General features: G+C 41.6%; 1 protein-coding gene across 1 annotated transcript in view; it reads right to left on the bottom strand.

Moving 5' to 3' along the window:
• Positions 1-276: 276 nt before the first annotated feature.
• Positions 277-27,480, bottom strand: part of LOC124709062 — a 36,248-nt gene continuing 9,044 nt past the window's right edge. Inside the window, exons 4-5 of the mRNA XM_047240711.1 lie at positions 810-846; positions 277-708 (exon numbers count right to left, since the gene is read on the bottom strand). Coding sequence (XP_047096667.1) covers positions 467-708; positions 810-846 — 279 coding nt within the window. The 3' untranslated portion in view covers positions 277-466. The remainder of the gene's footprint in view (positions 709-809; positions 847-27,480) is intronic.

The following is a 27,480-nucleotide window of genomic DNA, read 5'->3' as shown; positions in this document are numbered from 1 at the left end:
CTGTATTCTCAAAATGTAAATTCCCATGGGTGATATGGCTAGATAAAAACATCATTTAGTGACTGTTTTAAATAAAAAATATAAATTATTTACACACAAAAATGACAATAACATTCTTCAGTTAAAACGTCCAGACTGGAAGGCCATGGTCGATGTATAAAATTTCCACCTAATTTTCATCTCCATTATGATGCCGACGTGTCAAATGGTGGTGCCCTCTATGCGCTCTATAAATGTGAGAGTACCTGGAGCCTCAGTGGCAGTAGCCAGACGACCTCAGAAGATGTCTCCCGCATATGGAGACGTAACATTCGGTGGAAATTTTATACAATGACCACGGCCTCTCAGCCCAGAAGTTTTAATTGAAGACAACACTGGCTGTGAGAGCCTACATTGTATGACAATAATATTGTTTGATTTTAAACAGAAAAATGATACTACTGAACATAGCTTGGACCAGTTACTTCTACATCTGAGTTCTCAGAAAATTTACTACCAACTGTAGAACAGTTTTTGATAGAGTTCTGTTACCGACAATCAATGTCGCAAGCATAACTGCATCTTCTACTCTAATGTCATTAATAACAGCCCGAACAGATCTAACCAATTCTTCCTTCTGTTGAACACTAAGGTCTTCCTTTAATATTTGTGGGAGAGGCTTGAAGTTGTCACTCATAATATAGGCTGCGATTCCACCTAATGTGCTACCTGGAAATAAAAATATAAAGTTTAATTACATCCTTCCACAACATAAAGCAATGTTTAAAAACTGCAGCACGTGTTTTTATCAAGAAAACAGTTTAAATAACACTGTGCTATCAAGATGACTGAATCTGTTACAGCAACCTGAAATCAACAGACTGTCCTTTCAAGTATTCACACAGCATAGCACATAAATCATGTTCAAAATGTAACAAATTTTTAGTCACAGAGGAGCTAGAAAACTGAACTTCTAATTTTTCAAATCAGTTCATCGACAACTAAAAGGAGAACAGTAACTATATAAATATCTTCTGACATTACAGAAAAATTCCAAAGTGCACATTACTATTGCATAACAAAGCATGCCTTTTGGTTGTAACAATGAGAAAAATACTGGAATGAGCCATAATTTCACCAAATGTACAACTTATTTACCTATAGTGATGTTGCAATCTAAGCCCGTCGTTAGCCAGCAGCTACATTTTTGTGCTATCCTGTGTGTTTCTGTTGTATAATAAAACAAACTAACTTAATAGAATAAACCTATTTATTGAAAGGTTATGGTACTCATCTAGAGAATGTCCATAACCGAATATAATGCAACCAAGATTTTGTTTTTTACACACCATGACATTTGAAGGCAGACTGGGGACAATATGGCAGATACATGCAACAATTTATTTGGTTGTTGCTGTTGATATATGATAGACTGACGGGCTGTACCTAAGGCCAATCTTGGCCTCAGGTACAGCAGACCAGGACACTCTCATGACCTATGACTGTCTCAGTTTAGTAGAGGCACTGAGTCATTGTACCTAACAGAGGTATAGCACACACACACTTATCTGTAAGGTTATATCATCCCAGCTGGCTAACCATAGAGGTGCATGCTTCACCAATGGTGGGAAACTACCCATGCACTATCATGGATCTTTTTTTTTTCTTTTTTAAATTCTGGAACTGGATGCCACTCTTGTCACTATGAGCTTCAGTTACTGCAAGAGACAAGAGTTGTATACGCCACTGTCTGTGAATATGTAAAGACAGTTAAATGTGCTTTTGTGTTTTAGTTTTTACGTATTGTGTTTCTGAAATGGTGATGGAGAATCAGCTCACTGTTTGCCTAGGCAAGTGTGTAGAACTGCTAGAAGCCAGACAGAGACTGGCTAGTGTACCAGTACAACAGCCTTTAATTTGGCAAGAGGAGTGATACAGGTCTGGCTTGTCTCTCAACTTATTGTGCAATACAAGCAGGTTGTTCAAAACTGTATTTAAAAGTTTTTGAAGTTTTGCTGACAAAGTAACAGCCAACAAGCAGTAGTAGAACACTATTTGAAAGTTTTTTTATATAAAATGCAACTGAGGAATCAGCAAACAATGTATACACCGTAGCAATGCAAATTATCGATATCCTTCATGGGCTCCTTCAAACAAGTATCTATTATACATGTGACATGTGGAGTTTGTGTGGCTAAGAGAAATGCTATCCACAATACACCTGAAGTCTTTCAACTGCAACCATGGATGTTAAAATTTAGTAATCCATTTGGCATGCCACAGCTCTGATAACCTTGTGCCCAGCCTGAGGTTTTGATTACTGAAGTCAGACCTCAGAATTAGCATTCCATTGACTAAACAAAATAGAAACTGATCACAACTACATTTTAACACACCATAGCACGCCATACTCTTGATACATCCCGTAAGTTACACCTCTGTTGAAATTACTGAAACAGATTTTGTGACATTCTTGATCAGTCATTTCTATAACTCCGGGAAGGTGTATTCTCACATAATGTTGAATGTTACTCATATAATTCATTTATCAGATGTATGTTTGTTAGTTCACCATAACGTTAAATCACACAAGGAGTATAGGTAGAAGAAATGTCGAGCTGTTGAAACACAAAAATGAACACATAATTTGTTAGCTATCAAATGAATTCTTCAACAAGCTAGAGTATGTAAACTTTGTGCAAAGTGTGAGGAAGAGTTGGGGAGGGGAAGCCACTGGCTCAGAGGGTGTCAGCAAGAGCGTGGGATAGGTGGGAGAGGCAGCAGGTGCATGGGACAAATTAGCAACACAAGAGAGCTGGAAGCTGGTGAGTTCATACAGTGCACAATGACATGAGGTGTGGACTGAGAGGGGATGACAGGACAGAAGAGAGATTGTTGGCTAGAGGGTGTTGGTGCAGTGGGTTGTAAGAAAATTGTCACTGGGAGAATTACAGAATAAGAGTATTTCAAGGCTAAAACCCATCTGCCTGGTTCAGAAAAGATGGTGCTGGGATGGATCCAGATGGCATGTGTTGTTAAGCAGGCACTGAACGCTAACATGTAGTGCTCAGCAGTGTGTTTTGACAATGGAGGTAGACCTGCCTCAGACATTGTTTTGGTGGTCTTCAGTCCAGAGATTAGTTTGATGCAGCTCCCAATGCTACTCTATCCTGGGCAAGCTTCTTCATCTCCTAGTAACTACTGCAACCTACATCCTTCTGAATCTGCTTACTGTATTCATCTCTTGGTCCCCTCTACGATTTTTATCCTCCACACTGCCCTAAAATACTAAATTGGTGATGCTTAATGCCTCAGAACATGCTCTACCAACTGATCCCTTCTTCTGGTCAAGTTGTGCCACAAATTCCTCTTCTCCCCAATTCTATTCAGTACCTCTTCATTAGTTACATGATTTACCCATCCAATCTTCAGCATTCTTCTGTAGCACCACATTTCAAACGCTTCTATTCTCTTCTTGTCTAAACTACTTATCATCCATGTTTCACTTCCATACAGGGCTACACTCCATACAAATACTTTCATTAGGGACTTCCTGACCCTGAAATCTATACTCAAATGTTAACGAATTTCTCTTCTTCAGAAATGCTATCCTTGCCATTGCCAATCTACATTTAAGATCCTCTCAACATCAACTGTCATCAGTTATTTTGCTCCACAAATAGCAAAACTCATCGACTACTTTAAGTGTGTCATTTCCTAATCTAATTCCCTCTGTATCACCTAATTTAATTCTATTACATTCCATTATCCTCATTTTGCTTTTTTTATGTTTATCTTATATCCTCCTTTCAAGACACTGCCCATTCCATTCAACTGCTCTTCCAGGTCCTTTGCTGTCTCTGACAGAATTGCAATGTTGTCGGCAAACCACAAACTTTTTATTTCTTCTCAGTGGATTTTAATTCCTACTCCAAATTTTTCTTTTATTTAATTTACTTCTTGCTCAAAATACAGATTGAATAACATCAGGGATAGGTTACAACCATGTCTCACTCCCCACCACTGCTTCCCTTTCACGCCCCTCGACTCTTTATAACTGCCATCTGGTTTCTGTAAAGATTGTAAATAGCCTTTTGCTCCCTGTATCTGACCCCTGCCACCTTCAGAATTTGAAAGAGAGTATTCCAGTCAACATTGTCAAAAGCTTTCTCCAAGTCTACAAATGCTAGAAACATAGGTTTGCCTATCTTTAATCTACCTTCAAAGATATGTCATAGGATCAAGTATTGCCTCATGTGTTCCAACATTTCTACAGAATCCAAACTGATGTTCCCCACGGTTGGCTTCTACCAGATTTCCTGTAAACAATTCATGTTAGTATTTTGCAGCCATGACTTATTAAACTGATAGTTCAGTAACTTTCATACCTGTCAATGCCTGCCTTTTTTGGGCTTGGAATTATTATATTCTTCTTGAAGTCTGAGGGTATTTCACCTACCTCATACATCTTGCTCACCAGATGCTAGAGTTTTGTCGTGGCTGGCTCTCTCAAAGCTACCACTAGTTCTAATGGAATATTGTCTACTCCCGGGGCATTGTTTCAACTTAGGTCTTTCAGTGCTCTGTCATATCATATCTCCCATTTCATCTTCGTCTATGTCCTCTTCAATTTCCATAATATTGCCCTCAAGTACATCGCCCTTACATAGAACCTCTATATACTCCTTCCACCTTTCTACTTTTCCTTCTTTGCTTAGAACTGGTTTTATAACTGAGCTCTTTATATTCATACAAGTGGTTCTTGTTTCTCCAAAGGTCTCTCAAATTTTCTTGTAGGCAGTATTTGTCTTACCTCTAGTGAGACATGCTTCTACATCCTTACATTTGTCCTGCTTAGCCATTTTGCACTTCCCGTCGATCTCATTTTTGAGACTTTGTATTCCTTTTTGCCTGATTCATTTACTGCATTTTTATATTTTCTCCTTTCATCAATTAAATTCAATATCTTTTCTGTTACCCAAGGACTTCTACCAGCCCTCATCTTTTTACCGAATTGATCTTCTGCTGCCTTCACTATTTCATTTCTCAAAGCTACCCTTTCTTCTTCTATTGTATTTCGTTCCCCTGTTCTTGTCAATCATTCCCTAAAGCTCTCTCTAAAACTCTCTACAACCTCTGGTTCTTTCAGTTTATCCAGGTCCCATCTCCTTAAATTCCCACCTTTTTGCAGTTTTTTCAGGTTTAATCTACAGTTCATAACCAATAGATTCTGGTCACAGTCCACATCTGCCCCTGAAAATGTCTTACAATTTAAAATCTGGCTCCTAAATCTCTGTCTTATCATTATATAATGTTTGATACCTTCTAGTATCTCCAGGCTTCTTCCATGTATACAACCTTCTTTCATTTCTTCAATCTCTGTAGCATCTGTGTAGCTAGTTGGCATATAAACTTGTACTACTGTGGTAGGAGTGGCCTTGTGTCTATCTTGGCTACACTATGCTACACTATGCATTCACTATGCTGTTCGAAGTAAATTACCCGCACTCCTATTTTTTTTATTCATTACTAAACCTACTCCTGCATTACCCCTATTTGATTTTGTATTTATAATGCTGTATTCACCTGACCAAAAGTCTTGTTCCTCTTGCCACTGAACTTCACTAATTCCCACTATATCTAACTTTAACCTATCCATTTCCCCTTTCAAATTTTCTAACCTACCTACCCCATTATGGTATCTGACATTCCACGCTCCGATCCGTAGTACGCCAATTTTCTTTCTCCTGATAACAATGTCCTCCTGAGTAGTCCCCACCCAGAGATCCAAATGGGGGATTATTTTACCTCGGGAATATTTTACCCAAGAAGATGCCATCATCATTTAACCATTTAGCTGCATGTGTGTGATAATGATGGGATAAGGATGTGAAAGGACTAGGCTAGGGGTTCACGTTACTGAGGAAGACTCACATGCAATTTTTGCCCAGTTCCCCCACTAAGCACATCCTACTCTATCTACGAACCTAAACACTACGACCACTGCCCACTGTGAGGTTGAATGCCACCTGGTAGTGGTGCGGGCAAGTGCCACAGTGAGAGTAGTAGATAAGCGGGACAGAAACTAATTTGTAATCTTTCTAGCCATCATACAGAATGAAAATGGGGAAAATCCATTGACATAACTCACTTAAAAAAAATAGGTAGATTGTTATGGCTGTAGCCTGCGAAGGAGCATCTTGGAAACAGTGAAGCTGGTTGGTTGGTTGCTTGCCACTACCATGAGAACCCTGGAAGGTACCAGTAGGCAACAAGGTTCACATCACAGCATAGTACGCAAAGGTAGAATGCTTTCCAACTCTGTAAAGCAGGGTAGACAAATATCTGTGACAGATCACATAACATATGTTCTCATGTGAGGCACATACATTTAATAGCACACAGTTGAGCATACACTGTTGAACATGGGGCTCCACAGCACACAACCTATGTGTAAAAACATCAGTTACAATTACAGTGGGTGTGGGATCAGAGTCCATGTGGATCAATGGACAAATGTCAGATGAATGCCACTTGTTGTTAAATCAGTCCAGGTACATCATCATTCAGTTGGACAGCTGCTTGATACAGGACCATGCCACAGGCACAGACCAGTGAGAGCAGAATTCTGTTATGGGAGACATTCACCTAGGCTTCCATGAAACCTGCAATAGTACTAGAAGGCACCAAGGCAGTTGTGAACTACATGATCATTATTGTGAAGCTCATGTTTGATATCTTCCTCATCTTCAATGGCATCGTCTTCCAGAAAGATCACTGTGTATGTCAAAAGGACAGAACCCTGCTACAGTGTTTTGAGGACTATGATAGCGAGCTCACATTGATGTCTTGATCACTTGCCTGATGTGAACATGGGATGCCGGTGCATGCCAGTTTGTACTCACTAATTACCAACCCATAATTTATGGAAATTGCATAATCTACGCGTAGATACCTGGTACTATATGCCTCCAGAAATCCGATGAGGAGCCGTCAAATCCATGGCACATATAATTGCTGCTATACTGCTTTCAAAAGATGAACCAACACGCTATAAAACAGTTAATTATAAATGTTTTTGTTCATCACAGTCTGGATTGCATACTCTTGTCCATTATGCCACAATCATATCCTTGAGGATATCATCGCAACATCCCTAGAAAACAAAAAGTATATCTTACCTAACTTGCTATAATTTATTACTAGTTTAAACAAAAATTCTTACTTCATACAGTTTGGAGGCTTTTTTTGGGGAGGTGGGGGTATGCTGTGTTTTTTGGTGCTTTCTTCACAATATTTTTAGTGATTCACCTATGCTGCCAAGTGTGGGCTGTTAGCCATTAGTTGCAGTTAACAGTTTTATCCCCCCCATGAACCATGGACCTTGCCGTTTGTGGGGAGGCTTGCGTGCCTCAGCGATACAGATAGCCGTACCGTAGGTGCAACCACAACGGAGGGGTATCTGCTAAGAGGCCAGACAAACAAGTGGTTCATGAAGAGGGGCAGCAGCCTTTTCAGTAGTTGCAGGGGCAACAGTCTGGATGATTGACAGATCTGGCCTTGTAACACTAACCAAAACGGCTTGCTGTGCTGGTACTGCGAACAGCTGAAAGCAAGGGGAAACTACAGCCGTAATTTTTCCCGAGGGTGTGCAGCTTTACTGTATGATTAAATGATGATGGTGTCCTCTTGGGTAAAATATTCCGGAGGTAAAATAGTCCCCCATCTGGATCTCCGGGCGGGGACTACTCAGGAGGACGTCGTTATCAGGAGAAAGAAAACTGGCGTTCTACGGATCGGAGTGTGGAATGTCAGATCCCTTAATCGGGCAGGTAGGTTAGAAAATTTAAAAAGGGAAATGGATAGGTTGAAGTTAGATATAGTAGGAATTAGTGAAGTTCGGTGGCAGGAGGAACAAGACTTTTGGTCAGGTGAATACAGTATTATAAATACAAAATCAAATAGGGGTAATGCAGGAGTAGGTTTAGTAATGAATAAAAAAAATAGGAGTGCGGGTAATTTACTTCGAACAGCATAGTGAATGCATTATTGTAGCCAAGATAGACACAAGGCCACTCCTACCACAGCAGTACAAGTTTATATGCCAACTAGCTACACAGATGCTACAGAGATTGAAGAAATATAAGATGAGATAAAAGGAATTATTCAGATAGTGAAGGGAGACAAAAATTTAATAGTCATGGGGGACTGCAATTCAATAATAGGAAAAGGGAGAGAAGGAAACATAGTAGGCGAATATGGACTGGGGGGAAGAAATGAAAGAGGAAGCCGCCTGGTAGAATTTTGCACAGAGCATAACTTAATCATAGGTAACACTTGGTTCAAGAATCATGAAAGAAGGTTGTATACATGGAAGAAGCCTGGAGATACTAGAAGGTATCAAACATTATATAATGGTAAGACAGAGATTTAGGAGTCAGATTTTAAACTGTAAGACATTTCCAGGGGCAGATGAGGACTGTGGCCAGAATCTATTGGTTATGAACTGTAGATTAAACCTGAAGAAACTGCAAAAAGGTGGGAATTTAAGGAGATGGGACCTGGATAAACTGAAAGAACCAGAGGCTGTACAGAGATTCAGGGAGAGCATAAGGGAACAATTGACAGGAATGGGGGAAAGAAATACAGGAGAAGGAGAAGGGTTGAGGGAGGAAGTAGTGAAGGCAGCAGAGGATTGAGTAGGTAAAAAGACAAGGGCTAGTAGAAATCCTTGGGTAACACAAGAAATATTGAATTTAATTGATGAAAGGAGAAAATATAGAAATGCAGTAAATGAATCAGGCACAAAGGAATACAAACGTCTTAAAAATGAGATCGACAGGAAGTGCAAAATGGCTAAGCAGGGATGGCTAGAGGACAAATGTAAGGATGTAGAGGGTGATCTCACTAGGGGTAAGATAGATACCGCCTACAGGAAAATTAAAGAGATGATTGGAGAAAAGAGAACCACTTGTATGAATATCGAGAGCTCAGATGGAAACCCAGTTATAAGCAAAGAAGGGAAAGCAGAAAGGTGGAAGGAGTATACAGAGGGTCTATATAAAGAGCGATGTACTTGAGGACAATATTACGGAAATGGAAGAGGACGTAGATGAAGATGAAATGGGAGATACAATACTGCATGAAGAGTTTGATAGAGCACTGAAAGACCTGAGTCGAAACAAGGCCCCGGGAGTAGACAACATTCCATTAGATCTACTGACGGCCTTGGTAGAGCCAGTCTTGACAAAACTCTACCATCTGGTAAGCAAGGTGTATGAGACAGGTGAAATACCCTCAGACTTCAAGAAGAATATAATAATTCCAATCCCAAAGAAAGCAGGTGTCGACAGATATGAAAATTACTGAACTATCAGTTTGATAAGTCACAGCTGCAAAATACTAACACAAATTCTTTACAGACGAATGGAAAAGCTGGTAGAAGTTGACCTCGGAGAAGATCAGTTTGGATTCCGTAGAAATGTTGGAACATGTGAGGCAATCGTGACCCTACGACTTATCTTAGAAGATAGATTAAGGAAAGGCAAACAAGATGGCAGTTATAAGAGTCGAGAGACATGAAAGGGAAGCAGTGGTTGGGAAGGGAGTGATACAGGTTGTAGCCTCTCCTTGATGTTGTTCAATCTGTATATTGAACAAGTATAAAGGAAACAAAGGAAAAATTAGCAGTAGGTATTAAAATCCATGGAGAAGAAATAAAAACTTTGAGGTTAGCCGATGACATTGTAATTCTGTCAGAGACAGCAAAGGACATGGAAGAGCAGTTGAACGGAATGGACAGTGTCTTGAAAGGAGGATATAAGACGAACGTCAATAAAAGCAAAACGAGGATAATGGAATATAGTCGAATTAGGTCGGGTGTTGCTGAGGGAATTAGATTAGGAAATGAGACACTTAAAGTAGTAAAGGAGTTTTGCTATTTGGGGAGCAAAATAACTGATGATGGTCGAAGTAGAGAGGATATAAAATGTAGACTGGCAATGGCAAGGAAAGAGTTTCTGAAGAAGAGAAATCTGTTAACATCGAATATAGATTTAAGTGTCAGGAAGTCGTTTCTGAAAGTATTTGTATGGAGTGTAGCCATGTATGGAAGTGAAACATGGATGATAAATAGTTTGGACAAGAAGAGAATAGAAGCTTTCGAAATGTGGTGCTACAGAAGAATGCTGAAGATTAGATGGGTAGATCACATAACTAATGAGGAGGTATTGAATAGAATTGGTGGAAGAGGAGTTTGTGGTACATCCTGACTAGAAGAAGAGATCGGTTGGTAGGACATGTTCTGAGGCATCAAGGGATCACCATTTTAGTATTGGAGGGCAGCTTGGAAGGTAAAAAACGTAGAGGTAGACCATGACATGAATACACTAAGCAGATTCAGAAGGATGTAGGTTGCAGTAGGTACTGGGAGATGAAGAAGCTTGCACAGGATAGAGTAGCATGGAGACCTGCATGAAACCAGTCTCTGGACTGGAGACCACAACAATAACAACATTTTTATTGTACCCATTTTATTCTGAAGATTCTCTTCATCTCATTCAAACTTGTTTATTGGTTACACAAATGGATTTAAATGCATAGCCAAATGAAAATTCTCTATGGGAATAACGAATGAAAGAGTATTCCAACATGAAACAATTTATTTCTGAAAACAAATAAAACCAACATTAAGGAAAGCAGGGACATATTGAGATCAGAAAAAAATCTTTATTGAAATGCACACACAACCCTGTGTTGAAGTTCAAAGGTAACTTTTGGACCACCTTTGTTTTATGTTAACAGCAACCAGTGAACATGATAGAAATTAAAACTGTAAATATTCTATTACGAACTCTGTAAGACTTCTGTTACTTTCCTGTAAGAGTAACTACCTAACCTGAGAACATAAACTTTTATGTTATTTTAAATATTTATACACTCCTGGAAATTGAAATAAGAACACCGTGAATTCATTGTCCCAGGAAGGGCAAACTTTATTGACACATTCCTGGGGTCAGATACATCACATGATCACACTGACAGAACCACAGGCACATAGACACAGGCAACAGAGCATGCACAATGTCGGCACTAGTACAGTGTATATCCACCTTTCGCAGCAATGCAGGCTGCTATTCTCCCATGGAGACGATCGTAGAGATGCTGGATGTAGTCCTGTGGAACGGCTTGCCATGCCATTTCCACCTGGCGCCTCAGTTGGACCAGCGTTCGTGCTGGACGTGCAGACCGCGTGAGACGACGCTTCATCCAGTCCCAAACATGCTCAATGGGAGACAGATCCGGAGATCTTGCTGGCCAGGTTAGTTGACTTACACCTTCTAGAGCACGTTGGGTGGCACGGGATACATGCGGACGTGCATTGTCCTGTTGGAACAGCAAGTTCCCTTGCCGGTCTAGGAATGGTAGAACGATGGGTGCGATGACGGTTTGGATGTACCGTGCACTATTCAGTGTCCCCTCGACGATCACCAGTGGTGTACGGCCAGTGTAGGAGATCGCTCCCCACACCATGATGCCGGGTGTTGGCCCTGTGTGCCTCGGTCGTATGCAGTCCTGATTGTGGCGCTCATCTGCACGGCGCCAAACACGCATACGACCATCATTGGCACCAAGGCACAAGCGACTCTCATCGCTGAAGACGACACGTCTCCATTCGTCCCTCCATTCACGCCTGTCGCGACACCACTGGAGGCGGGCTGCACGATGTTGGGGCGTGAGCGGAAGACGGCCTAACGGTGTGCGGGACCGTAGCCCAGCTTCATGGAGACGGTTGCGAATGGTCCTCGCCGATACCCCAGGAGCAACAGTGTCCCTAATTTGCTGGGAAGTGGCGGTGCGGTCCCCTACGGCACTGCGTAGGATCCTACGGTCTTGGCGTGCATCCGTGCGTCGCTGCGGTCCGGTCCCAGGTCGACGGGCACGTGCACCTTCCGCCGACCACTGGCGACAACATCGATGTACTGTGGAGACCTCACGCCCCACGTGTTGAGCAATTCGGCGGTACGTCCACCTGGGCTCCCGCATGCCCACTATACGCCCTCGCTCAAAGTCCGTCAACTGCACATACGGTTCACGTCCACGCTGTCGTGGCATGCTACCAGTGTTAAAGACTACGATGGAGCTCCGTATGCCACGGCAAACTGGCTGACACTGACGGCGGCGGTGCACAAATGCTGCGCAGCTAGCGCCATTCGGCGGCCAACACCGCGGTTCCTGGTGTGTCCGCTGTGCCGTGCGTGTGATCATTGCTTGTACAGCCCTCTCGCAGTGTCCGGAGCATGTATGGTGGGTCTGACACACCGGTGTCAATGTGTTCTTTTTTCCATTTCCAGGAGTGTATTTACTGGTACATTGTTGTTAAATGTGTTGAAGAGTAGTGTACCTACTGAGATGCTCATGACTGACCATAGTTGTACCCGCAGACTGGAAAATTCCTTTGGTTTGCTCACTAGACAAAAAGATTATAGAGATATGACAGATGGAGCATTTACCTTTTATCAGTTGTTCAAAAAGTATTCTTACATGCTTGCTTACCAAATTTTAAAAACAGATAAGACAGGGAAAAGACATATAATAATATTATATGTGACTGAAAAATGATAGAAGGTAACTCTGGAATTTAAATGTTAACTTCTTATGAGAGACAAACTATAAAACAGATTTGTTGAATAGAGTCAATACATTTGGATTTATACCAACAGTCAGCTCTTCAGCTGGTATGTCTGCTGAAAGCAAAACGAGCAGCTAACAACGTCTTTGTAAGAGCATGTGACCTTAGCTGTAAGATAAACATTGGCTACAGTGACAAAAATGGTCAGACACTGTCAACAAAGCTCAAGAATGAAAGAAATTGAGACCATAGTGTAAAACTAATGAACATGTTACATTCTATCCTGGATTTTCCATTGTTTGAAAACTAATGAACAGATAGTTTGCAGTGATGAAATGAGGCTACAAGTTATGTTCAAAAACTCCCGGAACATTCGTAATTTCACACCAATGGCGTGTTGGAGTGAAATGTAGTTGGCAACTATCCACATGCCTGTGTTTAATGTGCAACTCCTGTAAGTTTCATTGTTGAATGTATGTTAGTTATTGCTCAGTGCTTCAGTGTTTAGTTGGCTCATGTCATGAAATGATGTTGCCACCAAGTTTGACGCACAGCTCGTAAGTTAAGACCAGAAAGACCTTTGCCTCATAATCTGTGAAGAGCTTTGCTTTTGGACTGCAAGAATGAGTTGTTCCTTTAGAGAATCATAACTGGTGACGAGATGAATGTCTATGGTTATGATGTTGAGACCAAAGTTCAAACTTCACACTGGGTTGGGAAAGGGTCTCCAACACCAAAAAAGGCTCATCAGGTCAGGTAAAAGATCAAAGTTATGCTGATAGTTTCCTTTGACTATGAAGGATTAGTTTACATAAATTCGTGCCAAACTGACAAACTATTAATCTATGGTACTATTGGGACATGTTGCAATGCTTGCGAGAAAATGTGAGAATGAAACATTGTGAAATCTGGTGAGACAATTCACAGCTCTTTCACCATGATAACACACCTGCACATTCATCCCCATTGGTGATTGACTACTGCACAAAAAAAGAAATAACTGTGCTCCCACAAACCCCGTACTCTCCAAATTTGGGCCCTGCGGACTTTTTTTAATATCCAATGTTGAAAGGATGAAATATTACAATGACAGATGAGATAAAAGAAAATTTGCAGATGGTGCTTTGCGTGATCCAGAAAGAGGCGTACCAAGACTGCTTCTGGAAGTGGAAATGGCATTGGGAGCAGTGTGTCAATTGTGGATGAGAGTATTTCAAAGGAGACCACACACAATAAGTGAAAGGTATGCATAGCAAAATTTTGTGGACAAAGTTCTGGGATTTTTTGAATGGACCTCATATTTTATGCTATCATGGGAAACATGGAAAACAGTCTTCAGTGAAACTGCAATAAATATCATATTCGATGGCATGTTTATCTATGTTATATTGATATTCACAATATTATGAAAATGTCTTGTCATTCTGGCCAGAATGCAACTGCGTGTAACAGAAGCAGCAATACAGAGTGGGGTGGAAAAGGAGGAGAGGTATCAGGATACAGGTGATGGGAGAGAAGTGATCATTTGCTGGTGGAGCGTGCAGGGTCTGACGGTGGCATGAAAAAGCTACCAGGCAAAGCATCGGGAGGCTGTGGGAAGGGTGGGGGTGGTATTTTCCCTTTCTCTGCTCCTTTCCTTTCCCATTTCCCCTACCTCTCTACTCCAGTCACTCAACACCATGCCTGGCAGCCACGTCCTGCCACTATCAGTCCCTTCACATACTGCGAGGCAGCACTCACTCATCTCCCCCCCCCCCCCCCACACACACACACACTCATACTCCCCTACCCCTTCCCCTCCCCTGCTCCAATCCTGATTGCTGCTTATGTATGACACAGTTGCATTCTGGCAGGAACAACTGAGATAGCGGTTTTGTGTGTGTGTGTGTGTGTGTGTGTGTGTGTGTGTAAGTGAGCTTGCTTGTTGGAATGTATGTGCATTTCCTAACAATCATTTCGTTGTGCCTGTCTGCAACTCAACATGTCCTCTTTATGTTCAGTGGTAATTATGCTTTTCATAATATTGTTGGTATTCCAGCCTGGACTTTTCATTATTTTATTTTGATATTCCATTCCCAAAGTAAAAGGACAGGATTAAGATTGTTAAAAACATATGTGACACATGGCATTTTACAATACAGTGACAAGGCAAAAAACAAGTTTGCACTCCTTCATTAAATACAATTAAAACATACCAGAACTTATGAACTAGGTAAGAAAATATAATTGTATCAAATGAGCATTTATTTAAGCTAACACTTACAAGAAGGCAGAATGGTGAGCCAGTGCTTACCTGCAGGAAGCGAAATTCCAACTATTTACAAAAGACACCTCTTAAGAAATTGGGTTTATGTAAGCATTCAGAATTGTTAGCTCCTTCCTTATGGAGTAGGGAAATGTTATAAAGGAGGGGGACTTGTCACTTCGACCTAACAGTTACCTAGACCCACTTCTTGTGAGAATACGGGGAGACAAAAATCTCCCATCATCCTTACAAGAGGATTCCCCTCACCCTCAAGCCTAAATGGCACGCTTCTCCTATCCAACCTTCCCCAAACAACCCCACTTTTGTCTCTATGGAAGACACTAATTAGTTCCAAAACAGTTTTTCCCCAACTTTCAAATATGTGTCTGTTACTAGTAACTGGCATTTTACCTCCTGAAGCCAAGAACTGACCAAACATTCCATATCCTTGTAGAATATTGATGTATACCATGGGATGGGATGAGATTGATACTATGGAGTGAGATTTATCACTACATGGCTCTCTATTGGGTAATTTCCATCTATTATGAAGATGGGTGTTTGATTTCTTCATGTTGGCACTAACTTGAATGTACTTAAAGTGGAACTCATGTCACTGAACAAATCTATCACCATTCTGTGTGGTGTGATAACATAACAAAAACTGTTTATATCTATTGTTCTTTGAACTTAGTGTTTTACACTTCTTTTTGGTTATCTCCATAGTCCATATCATTATCCACAATGTGATAATTTTTTAGGTATAAACTCAAGTATTTAATGGGGTGTGTCTGACTACAATATAGCACAATACAAATACTGCAAGGCATGATACATAGGAATAAATCTGAAAGATAATCTTGCTAATGTCCCTTCATGTAATGTGTTCAATTATGACATTACCAATGTCAGTGATGATCTTGGAAAATCAGTTGTGACCAATGTGGTACAAATTACCCTCAAAAGATATGCAGAGGTGAGCACATTCAAAAGCTTTGGGAAGTAAATGGCTACAAAGGCCATCCTTGCTGCAAAAAATCATGTTGTGTTGCTGAGGTTTTATACAAAAAACTGACATTTTCTTGAGACCTATGAGAGATGTTTACAGTGAAGAGATTGAGGGAGAGGAGGTGTTATCTTTAGTTGGTTGGATGATTTGGAGTGAAAAGGACTAAACTGCAAGGTCATCAGTCCCTTCCGTTAAATGGAAAAACAGGAGTGGTTGTTGAAGGAAGGAGGCGAAAAACAAATCCTGGAAAGCAAGAGTATCCTTTTTTTTTTTTTTTTTTTTTTTTAAAAAAAAAAAGACAGAGATAAAAGCCCAGAAAAATATTGCTCAGACAAGTCTTTAAAAAATCATCCAAGATAAGGCATTAAAATCAAAAATTGAAAAGAATAAAGAGGATAAAAAGGAGGAAAGGGTAGATGCCAGGCTGGGACACCAAGCGAGGGCTGCAAAGAACTGGGGAGAGGGTGGGGGGTTGGGGGGGGGGGGGGCAGGAGAGTTGTGCTCCACCAATCTCTCAGCTGGGAAATGAGGTCAAAAACTTACCTTACATTGATGAATAGAAACCATCTTCACTGGCAAAACATAACATCAAGTCAGCTGCTTGGCATCGTCTGCTAGCACAGAGATAGTGTGTCAGGAAGATTAAGATGCTACCTCAAAACAACTAGATTAGGGCAATCTATGAGTACGTGGGCCACCATCAGCTGGGCTCTGCATCAGTAATGAGATGGATCCTTATGTCAGATAATGTGGCCATGGGTCAGCCAAGTGTGGCCAGTGCAGAGGTGACAGAGGATGATGGATTCCCTAGTGAGAAGCATGCAGGGAAGACTGCCACATAGTACTGGTCTCCTTAATTGTCCTCAGTTTGTTTGGGGAGATCATAGCAAACTATTCTCAGTTCTAGGCTTCCAGCAATCTAAGGCATATCAATGACCACAGGCCTGCTTCTGGGGCCCCCATTTCCAGAATCAGCATCCTGGTGGCCAGCTTGGCCAATTGGTCAGCTCGTTCATTTCCTGCAATCCCAACTTGACCAGGGATCCAAATGAAAACAACTGGCCATCCAGGAGGCCAGAGACAAGACCTTGGATAGCCATAAACAGTGGGTGAGGAAGGTAGCACTGGTCTATAGCCTGGAAAGCTACTACAGATTAGGATACACTTGCCAGTGCAAGAACGAACATGGCTACGGGATGATTTAATGGCGATCAATTCTGGGATACACCTGCAAATGCAAGAATGAACATGGCTAAGGGATGGTATAATGGCCATCAATTCAGTAGGGAAGGCACTGCAGCCATTTGACAGGGAGTGGAGTTTGCTGCACCATGCATATGCGTATGCAAAGGCCGTTTGTCCATCAATTGTCGAGCCAACGGTGATACCACTTCCAAACACGAATGCATCCCAAGGAGAGCCAAGAGCTGATGGCGAAAAATTGAGGGGCGTCAGTGGAATCTTTTGGACCAAAGGAGACTTGGCGACAAATCTGAGGTCAGGGTACAAGCCATGCAGGCTGATACAATGTCTCCCTGACCAGTGGAGGAAGTTGCAGTTCTGAACAGAGACACTGGAGGTGTGCAGCAATTGTAAACCCAGTTCTGGATTGCTGTTGCGGGAGAGGGAACTCCCTTCAAGGGAAAAGGATACAATAGCTGGGATGTGCTGAGAAGCTACGAACATGTCTAGTGTGATTCGGCAGCTATTGTTAGCACATGATAGGTAATGGAGGGACTTCAATCTTGACTTGTATGCTGTTCACATGGCTAGTGTGGAAGGCTGCTGTCACAAGTTGGGAGCGGGTGGGCAGTATGATGGCAACAGAAGTGCATGACATGAGTCTTGGTGGCTGAAAACCGAAAGCTATGGGTGAGAGCCCATGACGGTGCCTTTCAGATAGTGCCCTCTAGGCGATGCTCAGCAACACCTATACTACAGGGGCAATAATAAAAGTAAAATTTGTCAGCATATAAGGAGGGATATGGAGGGTGTCGGGGGGGGGGGGGGGGGGGGGGGGTGACACCATGTTGTGTCATAAGCCTTCTATAGGTCAAAAAAGACAGCAATGAGGTGCTGATGATGTGCAAAGGCTGTCTGGATGGTGGACTGGAGGTGAACCAAATTATAAACAGTGGATAAGCCCTTGAGAAAACTGCCCTGAGACGTAGCTAAAAGACCCTGAGATCCAAGGATCCAATCCAGCCACTTGCTCACCATGCAGTCAATCAACTTACAGAGAACATCAGTAAGGTTAAGTGGGTGACAACTGTCCATCTCTAGGGGGTTCTTACCCAGTTTCAGTACTGGAACTATTGTGTTTTCTCGTTGTTGAGATGGGAACTCACTCTCATTTCAGATCTGATTAAAGAATATAACACGAACAGTCCACTGAGAGATGATTCAGCATCTGGTTGTGGACACGGTGTGGTCCTGGGGCCGTATCAGGGCAATGGAGTTCCCATTTCAGAGCATTACATGGCTACAGGTGGCAGGTAGCAGAAGTTAAGTGCATTCACTCCACCTGCTGTTTTATGAGCCAGAAGGCAGGGTGGTAGTTCTCAGACACAGACAAGCAAGCATAATATTCAGTAAAACGTTCGGCGACAGCATATGGATCAGTATAAACAGCACCATCCTCGGAAATACTTGGTTCACCTGCAGGGGACTGGAAGCCATAGAGTAGTCTGACCTTTGCCCATACTTGTGTGGTGGAAACTTTCTGCTCCCAGGATTTTTGCTTTTGTCATTTTACTAGGTAGCTGGTGCAGGCATGGAGCCATTTAAAGGCAATGAGGTGCTACAGCAAAGGATCCTGCTTATGGTGTTGGAAAGGCTGCTACTATGGCCACAGCGACCTCTGCGGTCCTCAGGATACTGTCTTCCAACAGAAGGATCCCGGGGAAGAGGGGATGGCTTGGTTGACTGCTATTGTATGCTGAACAGCTGCATCGCTACTGCCATGCAATAAGGAGCTAAGGACAACAGTAGAGGTGAACCCATCCTACTCAACATTACGGAGAACCAATCTGAGTGGGCATCCAGGAGAGCGCCCCTGACGGAGCGACAAAAAGATCGGGAAGTGGCCAGTACCACACCGGTCATCATGGATTCTCCGGTGGACAGATCAGATGACCAGAAATGCAAAAGGAAATATCAGTGACTGAATACATTGTGTGTGCCACAAGGAAGTGTATGGAGGCACTAGAGTTCAAGAGGGAAAGATCGAGCTGTGTCAGTGAAGTTTTGATTTCTTTACCACAACCAGTGATCACTGTTCCACCCTACAAAGGGTTATAAGTATTGAAGTTACCCAAGACTAGGAAAGGTTTGGGGAGCTGAAGGATTAACACAGAAAGTACATCCTGGGACATGACATTACTGGGAGAACAATAAACATTACTGGTGGTAAATCCCTGATGTGCCCTTAACCGAACAGTGACAGCCTCCTAAGGTGTATCAAGAGGCACAAGGTATGTATGATTCCAACACATAAGTGCAAATTCCATCTGATCGCCCTCTCATAGTCAGTATGATTCTTAAAATAACTTCAGTAGCCACAAAGGGTAGGGGTGCGAGTTCCTTGAAACATCATTTCCTGGATGGCAATACAGAATGCAAAGTAAGTGCTTAAAAGCTGCCACAGTTCAGTCAGATGGTGGAAAAATCTGTTACAGTTCCACTGTAGGATCAGACTGTCTGAATACTGTGGGGGTACAAAGTGATTGCTCGGGGCCATCAGCATCTCCATCTTGGGCACAGAAGGAGTATATGCAGAGTCTGGTGGTGTGGGTGCCACTGGACTTTCCTTCGTCTTAGAGGACTTCCTTTTGTCCTCCTTGTCCTTCTTCTCCTTAGAAGAAGAGGACTGGGAAGGTTTCCTTGAACTGGTTTCATGGACAGAGGAAGAACGACAAGTCAGATGGCCTGCACCCTGTGGTTCCTTCAGCCACTCGCTGGTGTCTGGCTGTGGACAAGTAGGAACCATGGAAGTGAGAGTCCCTAGGGCCCTCTTCCAAGCTAGAGAAGCCAGAGAAGGATGAAGCACCTCTAACTGGGGTATGGGGATCGGTGTCCCTGGCAGATGAGAAGCCAATTCTCCTGAAATGGGTGCAGTGGAAGCATCAGAAGGGTCCACTAACACCTTGGGGAGGGGGGGGGGGGGCAGGTATTAGTGGGCAGCTCTGAGGACACCCTGTAAGAGGCACAACAGAGGAAAGCACCATCAACACAGAAGGCGATGACATTGCAGCTGTAGTGTAAGATTGTGTCATTTGTAAGGGATTAAGAGGCTCATACTTTTTCTCACCTCTTGATATTTGAGCTTGTCCAGGGTCTTATACTCCTCAATTCTCTTCTCACACTTAAAAATGGAGCAGGAAAGGTGGAGCTCACCACAGTTTACACAGATTGGGGGAGGGGCACAAGGCATGTTTGCATGCAACAGACATCCACAATCCCTGAAGACAGGGGTAGCAGTGCAACGAGAAGACAAATGTCCAAACTACACACACCTGAAGCATCTCATTGGAGGAGGAACACACACCAATAGACTATCACCTTGACCTTCTCAGGCACCATATCGATATCGAAAGCCCTGTTTTCTGTTGGTCACCTATGGACATGACAGATGAAGAGTACACCCCGTCAGTCTAAGCTGGCCTGCAGCTCATCGTCAGATTGCAGGGAAAGATGATGCCCTGGACCACATTGAGACTCTCGTGGGGAGTGACAGTCACGGGAATGTCATCCAACTTTTCACAGGAGAGCAGTGCCTGTGTCTTTCCAGGAGATGATGTTTTAATCAGTAGGGAATTGGTCTTCACCTCAGACATGGCTGCTACTCCCCCATATTTGCCTTCAATGTGTTCAACAAAAGAGACTTTTCATGTGCGAACTATCAACCGTGGTGTCACCCATTCTGCATGGGGGCTCCCCTCATGGGTGCCATCCAGCCACAGCAACGGCTCCCTGGCTGGGAGTCCCTGTGATCCAGTCACGATGGGCACATACCCCATGGCATACATCTGGAGAGTGCAGCACAGGCATCAACAGTGTGCTCTGTGCATGGTCACGGGGTTATCATCGTGCAGGTATTTCATGACCCCCCCCCTCCGCTACATGATGGCTACCGTACTGAGTTTTGGGTATACTATGACAACAGGGAGGAAGAGTGAGAGGGTAGAAGGGCATAGAGGTGGAGCATACACTGCAGTGGGCAACCTTTCCAGCATGATACACACTTCTGTAAAATTTGGAAAAGATGGTAGGTGAAACCCAATAATGGGGACCATATAATCATTAATGGAAGGTGAAGATAGCACCAGGAGTGAAAGAGGAAATCAGGACCAAAATCATTAACCAGGTCCAACCAAGGTCTACACTGAAAGGAAGAAACTGGAGTAGAAGAAACTGGCATCTCAATAAAGCCAATGAATAACATTTTATATATTCTAACAATACCTTCTATTAAAGGACATGATTAGTATACATTTGCAAGATAACCGATGTTAAGGAACTTAACATTTGCAGCTGTACACATTTCAGTTTTTCTCATTCTTAATTTTGATGCTGTTTCTTCAATATAATTGAAATTAAAAAATCTAGATCATCTCAAAAATGGCTGAACCAAAATTCATGATACGTTGAGGAAGCATTTCTGGTTGCTACCTTATAGATTACATGACAAAAAATAGCTGAATCAGCCTCATACTTGTTTTGAGATGCGAGTGATCACTTATGTTTTCTTTTTTTCCGATCCCCTGATATGGAGGAAAAGTATTGCAACACATTTTTCCGAAGCCTTTCATTTGTGCTCTCCCTACGTTAAATTTTGACTGGTCATAACCGAGTCTACTTATTGCTCGGACGCATAAGTCTTAAAAATCATCACTTTCAGCGCATTCCACACTATATTTCAAACTCAAAAAGTACGATGAAAGCTCTTTTGCCTGTAATCATTATCAAAAAATATTTTGCACATACTGAAATTTAACAAGTATTTTAGCAACAAAGCAAAAACAAATATTAGTAAGAACTGGATGGTATTCCTGGTTGTATGTCATGGAACTACCACAGAACAATAGTGACAGCTCATCAATTGCAACTTTCTCAAGTACCTTTAAATAAAACAGCTAGGCCTCAAGGAAGTCCTCTGACCAAAAAAAGGTAAATATTGATACTGTAAACCACCATCACCCACTATACAACCAAGTGTTTTTTCTAAAGTAGTTTAAAGAGTTAAGCTTTAAGTGCTGTGTTTCTTTTAAAAAAGTGAACCTACAGCAAATCCTAGTCTACCTCAACATAAATGTACATCAAGCAGAGTGATGTTTCAAACCAAGATATAACTCTGTCCTAGATCTGCCAATACCATGTGACATAACTGACCATGGTATTTGCATTCTTGAACTAGCCTAAAAGGGCACCAATCTTTAAAAAAACACGGACTACATTTGCTGTACTGCAGAGCTGTCAAGCAGCCTCTACTGTTTCAACTCTTGACAACATATTAATATTGTTAGTTGATGAGACTATAAAGTCTTCGGATGTGGCTACAAAGCAAATTAAAAATAAACTCATGTGCAAGCTTGTGAATCCAGTTTTCAGAACTTGCCAATTTCTAAATATACTAAGACTGAGTACTAGAATGTCAAGAGTGTTTCAAGCTTATTCTACATTTACTTCCATTCCTTCACTAATTAATTAGTAATGGATTGCTCTTGTGATGAAAGTCAGTTACCTGTAAAAATAGTCATTGGGACACAGGGAAAATAATGTTAGAGTTATTTCAATTAATACGGTCTGTGAGGCTCACCAAAAAGAAAGAACCATCAATGACTGAAATGAGTAACATTTTTATTGTTATAAGAAGTCTAGATCATACGTCATTCACTTAATGTGTCAGTATATTAATGATGCTATCCCAGTTTCAAATTATAATCTTCTAAACAGCAGTTTAGTTAAATTTCTTTCTCTCTCTCACCCCCTTCACTACATTAAGGCTTAGTGAAAGTTTGTCATTTCTCCTTCTAGAACTGCATTTATGAATTTACAGTTGTTTCTGAAATGAGACTGATGTTGAAGACAAGTTTCACGATGAAGTAAATACACTGACCGAGTCTTGTCAGAATGCTCAAGCGTTTAAACAGCTGTCTACAGAAGTTTCTAGACTGGGCAAAACATAGTATCCTTATTACTAATTTCTATGCAGCAGATCCTTTCTTCTATACAAATGAGTGACAAAAAATTAATGAATGCAAATAGGAAAAGTGAGTCAGTTTTTTTACATTTTCATCTCAAAAATCTGACATTATCTGTAATGTATACATTGCAATGCTCAGACGTTTAAGATGATCTGTACCATGCAATATCTAGTTTAAGATAATACAAATTGCTGAATGTCAATAATTTACCAAATAGCAAAACCACTGAGTCATCACAATGCACATTTATTATAAATATAAACATACAAGATTTTGGAGTATCTTATTTCATTTGTTGATTTACCCTCACACATTATTGTTAACGATGTGGTCAGGTCTTGTGCAGTACATGAATTGCGTTTTATCTAAGTTCAGTGACAATCAGTTTGAAGAGAACCCATTATTGTGGAACTCCCAACACAATGAATGTCCATAGCTACAGAACGATAAATGCCTGTCAAGAAGATTTACAGTCTTGTCAGCATCACACCTCCAAGAATTCTCTGGGAAGACACTGCTCATCAAGAACAACTGAAGGTCGAAAACACTGAATCACCCCCTATTTGGCCATCAGTTACAGCTTAGGCTGAAATTGAAAACAAGTTTCTTCCAGACATCAAAGCCTTTGGAAGTACCATTTACTTTTTATTTATTTCATTAACAGTACTGAGTAACCCTCCACCTTGTAATGTAAGGTGGGTCAGACGCATCTGAATCTAACAGCAAAGACTTCTCATTGTAACAATCTTATTGGTATGCAGTTGTTAATGTTTTAAAAAAATAACATAAAGAACATAATATATAAAGATTTCTCTGAGGTTACAGCAAATTGAATGCTTAACAACAACTGTTACAATGATTCCATATAATTTGTTAGTACCTAGTTGATCAGAATATAATTTATATAATACAAATGTAAAATAAAAATAAAAAAAGAAATGTAATACAAAGAGTGTGGTGAAAATAATTTGCAGTATGTAGAGGGAAGTGATATGCTGTATCTGGATATGTAATATAGTCTAAGTAGCATGTTGTTTGATAATGGACTATTTCTACCTACCATATTTCTGATGAGAAGGTCTCGGTACAACCTTGTGCTATTCTCATCTGAAATGGTTTGTGCTAATATGTGTGTACACAGATTATACAGATTAAATACTGATTGAGCACTTCATACATTAATTTTAGCTTTACATGAGAAATACACTTATGTTTGCAATTTGTTAGTAGAAACAGAATATATTGCTACTTGACTGCATTATTCCTTAAATAACTTAATACATTACTGATGTATAAAATTCATTGATTGTAGCTTTGAACAGAGAAGAGAATATACTTTTGTCTGCACACAGTAAGATGAGCAATACATTACTGCTTGCCTGCAGTATACTTTAAACACAATACACTATGTCATTGTGGAGGAGGAGACTCGGAATACAAGTTCTTCGAGCCTTCTCCTCCCAAATGACATTACCTTATTACTACAGTCTTAGTATGTGGTGCCAGTGTTTATTTGTTTTACGATTGTTGTGCTGTTCGTGACTGTGTTGTGGCATGCAGTGTCATGCATTGGTGGTTTTGGTCCCTTACATGTTGATCCCTTCTGAGTCATGTTCACTGTGTTCCTTCCTCGGTTTCGGAATCTGTGTACTTGCTTGTCCCCTCCCATGTAGTTTGTTGTGTTGTTTGTGCTTGTCTACACCTCCTTCCATATGGATTCTGGCACTTGTATTCTTCATGCAGTGTGTTCGATACAATATCGGCTACGCTATTTATTGTGTTCCAGTCATCGGGATTACATATTATTATGCTGATACCATTGTCTTTCTGTATAGGTCTCACTTGTGCTAGCATGTTGCATAGCAATGTGACATGTTCTGGTGTCCCAGTTTCTCCGCATATGCATACTTCATCGTTAGTCAGCCCTATACAGTTTAAATGTACCGGATATGGCCTGTGGCCTGTCAGGAAAAGGACCATCCCCTGACTTGGGTCGACATGTTTCAGTTGTAGTCTTTCATGTGCATCAAGAAAGAAAGAGTGCACTCAGTGACCCTTGCCAGATGCATCCCACTCTCTCTGCCATGTTTGAATCCGTCATTGTTTCATTTGCGTTTTCTTCATGATGTCGGTTTCCATAATTTTGGTGACTTTATTGAGCCTGTCTCTCTTAAGCCAGTAAAGTTATGTCTATAGGGCAGGTCCCCATCACAACACACAGTGCCTCTAGTGACCTGGTGTTGAACGCTCCAATCATCCTCAGGAGAACACTACATTTACCTTGTCTTGCAACTGTCTTGTTAATCTGTATATTCAGTCTGTGAGCCCACTCACTTGTGGCGAAGCATGCAATGGATTCAAATATCAGAATGTGATAGGCCCTTATCGCCTTAATAGGTAATTTGTACTGAGTTGTGTTTAGTTTTGTTAGTTTGAGCATAATTTTGGAGGCTTTGTCAATCGTCAATTTTATATGATGGTTGAAAGTCTGTTTTTTGTCAAAGATGCAGTCTGAGGTAACATGTGGCTTGCCTCCTCTGTATACTTGTTTTGTCTAATTTTAGAATTGGATTCATCTGTAGTGTCCCTCTGAGCAGTAAATATACAGTTTTGTTGGGAGCTATTTTTAATTAATTTTCTTTGGACCAACTGTTAATTTTCTGAAGCAGGTGCGCGTACCTTTTGTCTTTAGTGCTGCTCTGGAGTTGGCTGACACCACTACGAGCAGGTCGTGTGCGCAAGCCACCACACCTCTCACCCTGTCGTCACTGTCCAAGGTGTTCAGCAAGGGCTCGATTGCGATATCCCAGAATATTGGACATCCCTTTGTTATTATCTTGACAACCTTCTGTGTACCAGCTCTCCACTCCACCACTCTGCCTCTGCTGTAGTTGAGGAGGCTATTGTAGAGGGAAGCTGATAGCCTCATTTCTCTTAACCTGGCGAAGAGGGAGTGCCACCACAAGTTGTCAAAAGCCCTGGCTATTTCAATTAGTATGGTGACCACATATTTGTCGCTAATGCTATTTGTTACTGTCAGCACTTGGTTGACAGCGTTTTCTATTGATCTACCTTCCCTGACGCCAAACTGATGGGGCGTTAGGCTGAGGAGGCGCCCGTGTGGTTGTAAACGGTCACACAAGAGCCTTTCCTGTACCTTGCCAAGAGTGTTTAAGAGACAGATTGGTTGATACATTCTGGGATCTGTTGGCTCTTTGTCCTGTGATTTCCTGATTATCACTACATTATCAGTTTTCCAGAGGTTTGGAATTCTGCCTGTTAGTAGTGAATTGTAGAACATGTTAGTAAGAAAAGGTATTATTTGTGTTACTGTTTGTTTTAATGTTTCTGAAAGTATTTTGTCTGGGTCAGGTGCTTTTCAGTTTTTAAGCCTGCTGATTGCTGTTGCGACTTCTTCTTGTAAGAATGGCATGGTTACACTGTCACTGATGCATGGTTGCCTCATGCTCTCTCCTAGGTCAGCATGGTCTCGCTCATCTTGTGTGGGGTCGTCATCTGGGAGGAGCCTGCTCAGAAGATATTCTGCTGTGCTTCTCCATCCTCTGGTCATTGCGCCGTCAGCTTATTTTAGTGTTGACAGAACTGTCAGTGTCTTAATTCGTTCTGTTTCTATCTTGAATGGTTTTCCCCAGGTCATCCCCGTTTTCAAGAAGGGACGTCGAGCAGATGTGCAGAACTATAGACCTATATCTCTAACGTCAATCAGTTGTAGAATTTTGGAACACTTATTGTGTTCGAGTATAATGACTTTTCTGGAGCCTAGAAATCTACTCTGTAGGAATCAGCATGGGTTTCGAAAAAGACGGTCATGTGAAACCCAGCTAGCGCTATTCGTCCACGAGACTCAGAGGGCCATAGATACGGGTTCACAGGTAGATGCCGTGTTTCTTGACTTCCGCAAGGCATTCAATACAGTTCCCCACAGTCGTTTAATGAACAAAGTAAGAGCATATGGACTATCAGACCAATTGTGTGATTGGATTGAGGAGTTCCTAGATAACAGGACGCAGCATGTCATTCTCAATGGAGAGAAGTCTTCTGAAGTAAGAGTGATTTCAGGTGTGCCGCAGGGGAGTGTCATAGGACCGTTGCTATTCACAATATACATAAATGACCTTGTGGATGACATCGGAAGTTCACTGAGGCTTTTTGCGGATGATGCTGTGGTGTATCGAGAGGTTGTAACAATGGAAAATTGTACTGAAATGCAGGAGGATCTGCAGCGAATTGACGCATGGTGCAGGGAATGGCAATTGAATCTCAATGTAGACAAGTGTAATGTGCTGCGAATACACAGAAAGATAGATCCTTTATCATTTAGCTACAAAATAGCAGGTCAGCAACTGGAAGCAGTTAATACCATAAATTATCTGAGAGTACGCATTAGGAG

This window comes from Schistocerca piceifrons, chromosome 7 (genome assembly GCF_021461385.2).
Source record: "Schistocerca piceifrons isolate TAMUIC-IGC-003096 chromosome 7, iqSchPice1.1, whole genome shotgun sequence".
Classification (NCBI taxonomy): domain Eukaryota; kingdom Metazoa; phylum Arthropoda; class Insecta; order Orthoptera; family Acrididae; genus Schistocerca; species Schistocerca piceifrons.
The sequence above is the reverse complement of the archived record's forward strand: the minus strand, read 5'-3'. Positions and strand labels throughout refer to the sequence as shown.